This window comes from Diorhabda sublineata, chromosome 3, assembly GCF_026230105.1.
Source record: "Diorhabda sublineata isolate icDioSubl1.1 chromosome 3, icDioSubl1.1, whole genome shotgun sequence".
NCBI classification, from domain to species: Eukaryota; Metazoa; Arthropoda; class Insecta; order Coleoptera; family Chrysomelidae; genus Diorhabda; species Diorhabda sublineata.
The window spans coordinates 26229728-26240020 of NC_079476.1; the positions used below are offsets into that span (position 1 = coordinate 26229728).

At 29.3% G+C, this 10293-nt stretch overlaps 2 protein-coding genes across 3 annotated transcripts; both read left to right on the forward strand.

Moving 5' to 3' along the window:
* Nucleotides 1-214: 214 nt before the first annotated feature.
* LOC130441441 (pro-resilin-like) lies at nucleotides 215-6438 on the forward strand. 2 transcript variants are annotated; one of them, XM_056775133.1, is made up of 4 exons: nucleotides 215-273; nucleotides 2981-3205; nucleotides 4945-5215; nucleotides 5283-6438. In XM_056775133.1, the coding sequence occupies exons 2-4, from the start codon at nucleotides 3002-3004 to the stop codon at nucleotides 5405-5407; spliced, it is 600 nt and encodes a 199-aa protein (XP_056631111.1). In that variant the 5' UTR covers nucleotides 215-273; nucleotides 2981-3001; the 3' UTR covers nucleotides 5408-6438. The 2 variants fall into 2 exon arrangements, with proteins under 2 accessions (XP_056631111.1, XP_056631110.1); XM_056775132.1 differs by lacking the exon at nucleotides 215-273 and adding an exon at nucleotides 638-813.
* A 1498-nt stretch (nucleotides 6439-7936) lies between these two features.
* LOC130441442 (spliceosome-associated protein CWC15 homolog) lies at nucleotides 7937-8560 on the forward strand. Its single transcript, XM_056775134.1, has one exon. The coding sequence runs from the start codon at nucleotides 7937-7939 to the stop codon at nucleotides 8558-8560; it is 624 nt and encodes a 207-aa protein (XP_056631112.1).
* The last annotated feature ends 1733 nt before the right edge of the window (nucleotides 8561-10293 follow it).

Genomic DNA, 10293 nt, shown 5'->3' on the forward strand with positions numbered 1-10293 from the left:
ATCTTTGTTAGTTCTTAAATATTGACCTATTTAAAATCCCAGAATTAATTATAATTCCAGGGAAAAAGAAGATATGACAACAATGTAAATACTACTATATCGTCCTTATTAGGGCTTTTCGGAAACTACGATCGAGTTAACCCGATTAGAGTCATTCGGAAAGTTTATCTATGATTAATTCTTAAGAATTTATTGTGTATAATCTGTGTGTGACTGGATGTATCTGGTGAAGAATAAAAAAATTGAATAAAGGTCTGGAAACACAAAAACTAGGTAAATATATAAACATCAAATATCGAAAAATTTTCACATGACGTTTAGAATCTGATCGTTTTGGGTTAAGATCCGCAATCAGCTGATCGTAGCAGGACCGTATTTTCCAAAGCTACAAAACATAAATGAAAAATTTATAAAAGTCGTGATACTTTGTATATCGTAATAAATAGAAAACAAAATACGTAGATAAATTTTATTATTATTACTAAAGAATTTAGTAAACAAATGGTCATTTCCCAGGTATTTGTTAACATGAAACCCATCTAGTGATTTACCGACTGGTAAAAAGGGGGGATATCACGTTTGATGATACAATCTTACTCCAAATAAAAACGGCGTGGGAGGAAACTAGAGTAAAAGTGATGTATATACAATGGGTTTAGTAAATACGTTCATCCGTATATAAACGAAAATTATTTGGTAAATGGTAGTTATTTAATTTAATCTTCACTTGGAACTGGGTGTTTTATTTTCATCTTCATTTTGATAGGTGTTTGTGCGTAAATTTTTGATTGGATTAGCAAAATGTTTGTAGGAGTGAGTATTTTGTGGGTTTTATCGATTTTTCCAAATTTAGGGTAATGTAAACTACAATCAAAGACGAATAGGATTTGTTTTAGGTTATGTTAGGTGTTGTAGTATGTTGGTTTAAATCCTTGATATTTTTTTTATAGAAAATTCGAAAAGAAAAATAAATTTTAGAAAAATTAGAGCCAATTTTGAAAAACTGAGGGAGTTTGAAGATTTTTTCGAAAATTCGAGTAATTTCTTAACGATTCAATGAATCCTTCAATATTTTCTCGAAAATTTTTTTCTAAACTCAAATAATTTTCTGGATATTTTTGTAACATTTTAGAATCTTCAATCTTGTGTCAATATAATTAATTTTTGGTTATTTTGAGAATATTTGGAACTTTTTTGGAAAATTGATAATGGTCTGGTTTTTTTTGAATATTTACTTAAGGTTTTTGCATTGTTTTTCGAATATTTTGTGAAGTTTTATATCTTTTTGGAGGATATTTTTGGGAAATTTAAGTATTTTTTTAAAAATCCGATAACTTTATGGATTTTTTTTGAAAAACCGACAATTGGATGTTTGTGGAAAGTTCCAGCATTTTCTCGAAAACAAAAGCAATTTCTGGGGAAATTTGTCAAATTAGGGTAACTTTCAGCAGTCTCGAAAGTTTAGCTAAATTTTAGCGGAAAATTTTATCGACAATTGAACAATTTCTGAGTATTTTGGAAAATTTCAGTATTTTCTTGAAAATTTGATGACTTAATGAAAAATCTCACCGAGTTCTTAACGCGAATACTTCTGGAAAGTTCTAGTATTTTTTGGAACGTTTTTCGAATTCCTTTGTAAAATTCAAGCAATTTTTTAATGATTTCGAGAAATTTCAAAATTTTTCTGATAATTTCGCAACATAACAATAATAATTCAGTTAATTGTTAAACAATACGATATATTTCAGGAAAATTCAGCATTTCGAAATTTTTGTGAATATTTATTTTCGTTACTAATTCGTCTTTGAACCGTCTATTTTATAAATAAATCATATTTAATGCAATATTCATGATGCCCAAACTCGACTCATAGGTGCAGTTGACCCTGTACATCATTATAAACAACGATCTAATTCTGACTACGCCTCTGGTAAAATACCGAGAGAGACAGACAGAGTTATAGTTATAGTAATTTTATTAGGGGAGATTGGGACATTTTATATAGGATATGGTTTTTTTTGGGAATAGCTATGATGGTTGATTTTAACGAGTTCACAACGTGGATATTTCTGGAAAGTTATAGTATTTTCTAGAACATTTTTTAACCTTATGTTTTTTGGATCTCTCTTGAAAATCAAGCAATTTTTCAATGATTTCGAAAAATTTCAAAATTTTTCTGATAGTTTGGCAACACAACAATAAAAATTCAATTAATTTTTAAACAATACAATATATTTCAGGAAAATTCAACAATCCGAAATTTTTTTTAATATTTTACTATTTTCTTTCCCGATAATTGTTGGTTTTGGAATATTTAATAATTTTTTCGAAAGGCGGAACCTTATTTTAAAATTTCAAAGGATTCCTAAAAATCCTGATAAATTCGTTTAATAATTTCAGCCATTTCTCTAAAAGTTGAAATTATTTATTTTTTTTTGAAATTTGAGTAATTTCGCAATGTTTTTATGGATTTTTTGATATTTTCGGAAAAATTTCATAACGTATTTTTTTTTAATTGAGGTTAGGTTCTGAGTAATTCGATACATTTCTGGATATTTTGGAAATTCAAACAGTTTTTTCCAAATTTTGATAACTGTATCGATTATTTTGAAAATTTTGGAACAATTCCTTACATTTTGATACATTTTTAGAATATTTCAGCCATTTCACGGAAGTTTGAAATTATATTAAATATTTTTCTGAAAAATTTCTGGATACTTTTAGAAAATCTCTTGATTTTCTCGACAATTTGGTAGTTTTAATTCATTTTTTCTGAAAAAATTAAAGGAATTTCTCAGTAATTTGATTATTTTCTAAAAAATTCCAGCAATTTTGGAAAAACTCGAAATTATATTATTTTTTGACGCAATTTCTCTATTTTTTTTTATATTTCTCGAAAATTGAAACATTTTCTTTTATTTATAATTGAGGCAATGGGTAATTCGATTACTTCTGGAAATTTTCACAATTTTTTTCACAGATAAGAAGCGCGTTATTTTTAATGGCGGTATTTTCGATTGCCAGAAGTGAACCACCTAGTACAAGTTACGGCACTCCTTTGGGATCCCCTATAACAAATTACCGAGGCTCGGGATCAAATTTTGGCGGAGCTGCACCCTTATACAGCGGACAGGGTGATTACAATATTAACAACAACGCTTATAACGGTGGAAATGACCACCAACACGGTTATGACCATGGGGAAGTAAGTTTTTTCTTACTACGAGGGTAATTATTGATCATTAAAATATGTGGAATTTTCTAATGATTATAATTAACGAAAAAAAATTGGAAAATAATACCAATTCACGATTTAAACATTAAATTCGAATTAGATCATTAAGAAACAGCAGGTGTTGTTTAAATTAGTATTTTTTTGATCTTAACACATTTCTAAATGGTTGAATTGTGTTTATAATGACTTAGAGTCGTTAATTTATTGAAAATTCGTGTGTAATAAATCGACATCATAAAGAGAAAAACTTTTCAAAAGTATATCTCTTGTTTTAAAACCAATTTTCTATCAACCATGTATTATTTTGAAGAATACAGACCTGAAGGTTGTTTTTAACGAAATTTAAACACTTATAGGACACCCTGTATATGTTTATATATTCATTTCATAGCAAAGTAAAAGTCTCTCTCTGCAGTAAACCGTTTCTCGAAAAAAAATATTTATAATAACTCATATTCAGCGTCAGCCATTCTGAATTTTCAAAATTTAAAAACACCAACTTTTTCAAAATTATTTTTTATATATGTAATATCGATTTGATTTTATTATTTTTACTATATTTTCCATGTAAATAAACAAAATTTCAAATTTTTTACAATTTTTGAACGATAAACGCTAGAAGAAAACATTTTTTTGGAAATTTATTTTCATTATGGTATAGAGATTAAAATTTCCCACAACTTTGATACATAAAATTTTTTTATGAGCAAGAGTACTCTAAATCCGTATAAGTTTTGAATTTTTTCTTCAAAAGAAATTAATACTTTGAATATTTATTTTCGTTACTAATTCGTCTTTGAACCGTCGATTTTATAAATAAATCATATTTAATGCAATATTTGTAATATCCAAACTCGATTCATAGGTGCAGTTGACCCTGTACATCATTATAAACAACGATCTAATTCTGACTACGCCTCTGGTAAAATACCGAGAGAGACAGACAGAGTTATAGTTATAGTAATTTTATTAGGGGAGATTGGGACATTTTCATGTAGGATGTTTTCTTTTTGGAACTGGTTATGATATATGAAAAATTTTCCTCTGTCGGTTTAAGGGGTGAAATATCATAGATTACATCATTATATACAATTTTGTAATTTATTTATATTGTATTTCGTATATCATCTTAAAAGAAATAATTATCAATCGCATTCGTACAAAAATCTTGTATAATACCACAAAATAGTTTATAAAATAACTTTAAACATAATTTTTCTATAATAGTAGCATTTTATGTTTATCCACATTTTTGGTATTCGTTTGAATTAGATATGGAAATGCAGTGTCTACAATATTTCAAGTAAGAATTAAATTAAAGAATTAAAGAAGAAAAGATGACGTGATATTATATTGAGTATTAAATTCAGCTGCCCCACTTACCCCTATCAGCTACTTTTGTAAGATCAGAAAGAAATATTAGAAAAAAAAACTTTTCAGAAAATTATAAAGGCCAGTAAATATAAATCATTAGTACTCATTTTTTTACGAAAAAAACTTCTAAATTATGTAGTATTAATAAAAATATTCTAAAAAAATATTGAATCAAAAAGACAATGAATTAAATCAATTGGTTTAGTGATCCGTCCGTCTAATTTTGTCGACTTTTCTTCGAGTTATGACCCGTGGTAGCTAATTTTTTATACGAGGGTTGCTACTGAAGTTTTGAGATTTAGTTTCTTGGTGTGGATATTATTTACTATTTACAGCCAAAATCTTACGAATACGGATACCAAGTAAGAGACGAATACACCGGTACAAATTACAACAAACAAGAAACCAGCGACGGTAACCAAGTGAGAGGAGAATACAGGGTGGCTCTACCGGATGGTAGAACACAAATCGTCACCTACTGGGCGGACTGGCAGAGCGGTTTCCACGCCGACGTCAAATACGAAGGGGAAGCGCAGTTCCCAGATCAGTACAACAAAGGTGGTTACCAAGGGGTGTCTAATCAATATGGTACACCTTCTTACAACGGTAATTACAACTTAATTTGTACTATAATGTGACGTCAATTTATGTTTCTATTATTAATCTTGTCTAGGATACAATAATGGTAACGATGCTTCCGCGATTAACAATTTGGCTGGAGGTGGAAACTATAATTACGATTCTTACAGTAATGGTTACAGCAGCAAACCTCCAAGTAACAGTTATGGAACCCCATAATTTAGTTTTTACGTATCACGATTTGTTTAATATAATTTAGTTTTAAAAATTTTTTTTGGAAAGTTAGGTTTTTGGAAAAAATTATACTAGTTTACGAAAATATTACACCCCTATTTTTTAACGTGGTATATATCTATTTATGGCGAATATTTTCTTTCTTCGAAATTCACAATTTCTCTCGACTTACCCGGTGGATATTTTAGTTTAAAAATATTTTTAATCATTTTTTTTTCTATAGGATTCATATCGGGTGGTATTATCGACGAATTTCACCCTGTGTTATTAAATTTTCCTAACATCTTTAGTACGATATGACAAACAAAAAGAAGAATTTCTGTAAATCTCCCTACGATATCATTTTCTAATCCATAGTCCAACCCTGTATACACAAATGTGACTATGTGCGATTTTATATTTCGTGTAAATGGCTCTAGAAGAGTGAGACAGAGAGAGAAGCACGACGTGTAGCTGGGGGGGAGATGGAGCATTTTTACTCGAGATATAATTTGTTTTGAAAAACATTTTTCATATGAAAAATTTTCCTATACGAAGGTCGAATAGGAGTGAATGGATGATTTTTATACATATGTGCGTCCGCTGAACATCGCGGTTGGTGTTAAATATGGATTTGAAAAATATTTAATACACGTAACGAAACCAGTCCACCCCTGTACTCACTAACGTGAAATAGGCTATAATACTTTTATATTATACACGATCTTACACGACTATGTACGACTATATATCTCGTGTCGTCACCAGAAACTAAAGAGAGAGAAACTAGTTGTTGTGATTTACTAGGGGAGATAGGGACATTTTTACGTGAGATATGGTTTCTTGTAGAAAATGTCTCTAAATAAATAAAAATTAATTTGTTTATGTAAATTGGAATGTGGTTTATATTGAAAATATCGATTTAAAGAAACGTATTCTAACCAAACTTTCCAAAAAAGAAATTTCGAAGTATTCAAATATTTGTACATATGTTTTTTTTATATTTTTGTACTGAAATATATCAAAAAAAAACAAAATTTCTTTTTTTTCCATAGTAATAACTTCACTTTTAGAACAAAATGGCGCTTATCAATATTTCTCTACTTCTTCTTTTCCTATCCAACGTCACTATTCGATCATTCTTCGTATAATCTATAACCAGTGTCTAGAAAGGTCAAATTGGAGGGAAATAAATTTCTACCAGCCCCGGTACATTTTACGTAAAAGTTATTAAAAATTTATTGCTGTTACGTAACGTTTTTTCCCATAGTTTGCAAATTTAAATACAATTCGCACTTATAACTGTGGGAATAAGTAACTTAGTCTATATATCACATGACAAAAGGTCTTTGTTATTATTAATTCTCCAATTACCAAACAGCCGTTACGTCTACAGTGTGAGTAAAGATTAAATGTTTAAAAAACAAGATAATTTGTCGATTAATGCGATTAATTATCGTTTTAAATGAATAATAAATGCATTATTAATGCTTCAAATAAGTCAACTTGATGTTACATCACTTTTTTCAAACTTCGTGTTCCGTGACATACGTCAAACGTCGTTCCGTCATTTCAGTTGTTCCATGTCATGTGTCAAACGTCAAATCGGTTGATACACAATGGTGGAATTCACGCGATTGTTTATATCGCATCCAGCATTTCTTTACAAATTTTGTGTTCCATGTCATATCTCAAATATAAAACGGATCATTTAGTATTTTTTGTTCAATCTCATCCTTTTTAATAGTCGTTAACGTGAACATTTGACTTTCTGCTCTTGTTCGTTCCAAACTTTTGTGTTCCATGTCATACGTCAAAAGTCAAATGGATCACATTCTGTCATTTTGGTAGATTAGCATATAATTCTGTCATTATTTTGGATTTCCAAGATTGTTTGTTCCTTATCTTAAATTTTTTCGACTTTAGTGTTCTGTGACATATGTCAAACGTTGCCGAATCGGGTATATTGAGTCATTTCTATTGATATACATACACAACACGTGAATTTTGGCGACTAATCATTTTTGTACATCGTTTTTATTCGAAATTAGTGTTCCATGTCATATGTCAAACATAAAACAGATACATTCCGTACTTTAGTCAGCATTGGGCCAAGTTGATGTACATTTTATGTCATTAATCTCACACATTTGATTTTTAGTGATATTTTTGTTACCTTCCGTGATATACGTCAAACGTTGTCAAATCATATACATTAATTCGATTTTATTGAAATACATACAACTGACACAAATTTACTTCAATTTTTTTGTTCTATGTCATGTGTCAATCAGAAATTTATTATTTCTAATTAAAAGTCAGTTTAAATACGTAAAATTCAGTTTTGTATCATTTTTTTACAATCATATGTGATTTTCAGCGATTATTCATTATTTAACTCAATCTTACGTCATTATTTCCACGACCATATTTGTATTTCTGTGATTATTCATTTGGCAACTACTTTTTTAACTATTCTCATATTCCCTGTCAAACGTCAAACGTCACTGTATCAGTTATATTCAAAGTGATCAAATGACAACAGCAGCCCGTCCGACTTTCGAGCCTGCAAGGGGTGGTCAGGGAAAAAACGAAAAAGATCTTAGCGTCATTTCCAGGCAGTATTCCAGTAGGGATTTACCGGGTCAAACGAAATTAAAATATAGGGAATACGGACAGGGAACAATCGACGAAATTAGGATCCGAAATTTTAAACGAGAACTAGAAGAACGTGAACGTGGAAAAAATTCCAACAAAAGGTTGAAATTACATCAAGTTCCAGCTGCGAGTTTAGACGCGGACGATCCTCTGGATGAAGAAGATTCCGAATCGAGCGATGACGACGACGACGCGGCTTTACTCGCTGAATTGAATAAAATAAAAAAAGAACGAGAAGTCGATATCGCGAAAAGAGAAATTAAAAGAAAACAGGAAGAGGAAAGAGTTCGAATTGAAAATATTTTGAGCGGAAATCCCCTATTAACGCATTATTCCATGGGTGCAAATGAGGTAAACCGCAAAGTTAGAAGGAGATGGGATGAAGATGTTGTTTTCAAGAATTGCGCCAAGACAGAACCCGAAAGAAACCCGAAAGTTTTTATAAACGACTCTGTGAGATCGGAATTTCATAAAAAGTTCATGGAAAAATATGTTAAATAATAGATTTATGTTATTTTTTTTAAATAATTAAAATAATTTAGCATGAGACGTAGACACAATGTCATTGTTTGTTATTTAATCTTAAATTCCCCTTGGTCATAATATAAATCAACTTGAGGAAGCGCAACGTTGCTGAGTTTATAAATTACTTTCAATCGTTTCGCGAATCAACGAAAATAAATAGTCTTGAATTATCATTAATTATTATAAAGAAAAAACGTATATAAAATGTAAAAATGGCCTAACTTGGATTACTGTTCATATTGTGAGTGTTTATTAACATTTCATTTTCATTCAATTTAATATCGATCGCGTAATATTTACGATCATTCACTATATAACTAGGTAGAGAAAAAATTTCATGTATGCTATATCAACCATGATATAATTAAATTAATTTATTACCAATAAACAAAAGTAATTGTCTGACTCTATATTTATTGAAAATACTAGTTTTCGAATCTATTTGGCAACATCGCTAGCATAAATTGTTAAATTATGACCGTTGCTGATTAACGTCTTGTTACTATGGCGATTGTATGCATCATGGTACAATTCTAAATTTAATTTTGTATCAACGGCAGGGTCATCTAGCGGTTATTTATTAAAATAGTAACCTATAAAATTAGTAAAATCGTTTTTCTTCGTGTTTGGCATCATGTTCAGTTATTTTCGTTTTTTTCAATAGTAGAATAAACCAAATGTAATGTGTAGTAGAAAAATAATATAAATAATAATTTGAAATACCATACCAAGTATCTATATTAAAATCAAAATGCGAACATGAATATTTATCATTATATGTATATTAGAACGTGATATTAAAATCAGAGTCATCTAGCGGTTGGTTTTTGGAATAATTATCTCGTAATAGTAGTTTTCTTCTAGAAAAATGAATTAGTGTTATACTTGTTAATTTTGGAATTTGTAAATTTCAATGGATTGGATTCGTAAAACAATATATAATTATAGATAGTTTGAAACACTAGGGTAAAATGAAAATAAAAAAAAACATAATAATAGAACGTTTTGTCAGCGTCATCTAGCGATTGTTTTTTTTTGAAATAGTTACGTCACAATTGTAGTTTACTTCCCAGGGAACAGTTCATGTAAGATTTTAGTATGACATCTACACACAGAGGGATATTTTCCCTACCTTAGAATTGAATTTATCAAATTTTATAATACCTGGAATCTTTGGTAGAAAAAATATGTCACGAAGAATAATTTGAAGTAAAAGAATAGAATTAATGATTAGAACACGAATAATACAAGAAATTGAATTTTTAAGTGTGGCTAAATAGTTCGATGGAATTAACTATAAGCAAAATTTGTATTTGTTTCAATGTGTGTGAACGCAAAAAGATCGCAAAATTGGGATTTTTAGAAAAAAGTTTCATTCCTTATCTCTATTATTATTATTATACAAGGTGTTATGGAAGATCGTAAAATTGGGATTTTGGAGGTTATGTTATATCTCTATTATTTATAATGCAAAGTGATTCGAAAGATAGCGAAAAATTGGGATTTGAGACATTAGGTTTATATCCGTATCATTATTTTTATACAAGGTGATACGAAAGATCGTAAAATTTGAATTTTTGGAAAAAGTTTAAGTTCACGTTTTTATTATTATACAAGGTGATATGAAGATCTTAAAAAAATTCGGATTTTAGAGGTTATTTTTATTCTGTTATCATAATTATACAAGGTGATACGAAAGATCGCAATAA

What these genes read in the sequence shown, in the direction of transcription:
- LOC130441441 (XM_056775132.1), top strand. An exon ending in ACGGTTATGACCATGGGGAA is followed by an intron (nt 3,206 to 4,944) that starts GTAAGTTTTTTC and finishes TACTATTTACAG; the next exon opens with CCAAAATCTTACGAATACGG. An exon ending in TGGTACACCTTCTTACAACG is followed by an intron (nt 5,216 to 5,282) that starts GTAATTACAACT and finishes AATCTTGTCTAG; the next exon opens with GATACAATAATGGTAACGAT.
- LOC130441442 (XM_056775134.1), top strand. Translation starts at nt 7,937, where the DNA reads ATGACAACAGCAGCCCGTCCGACTTTCGAGCCTGCAAGGGGTGGTCAG.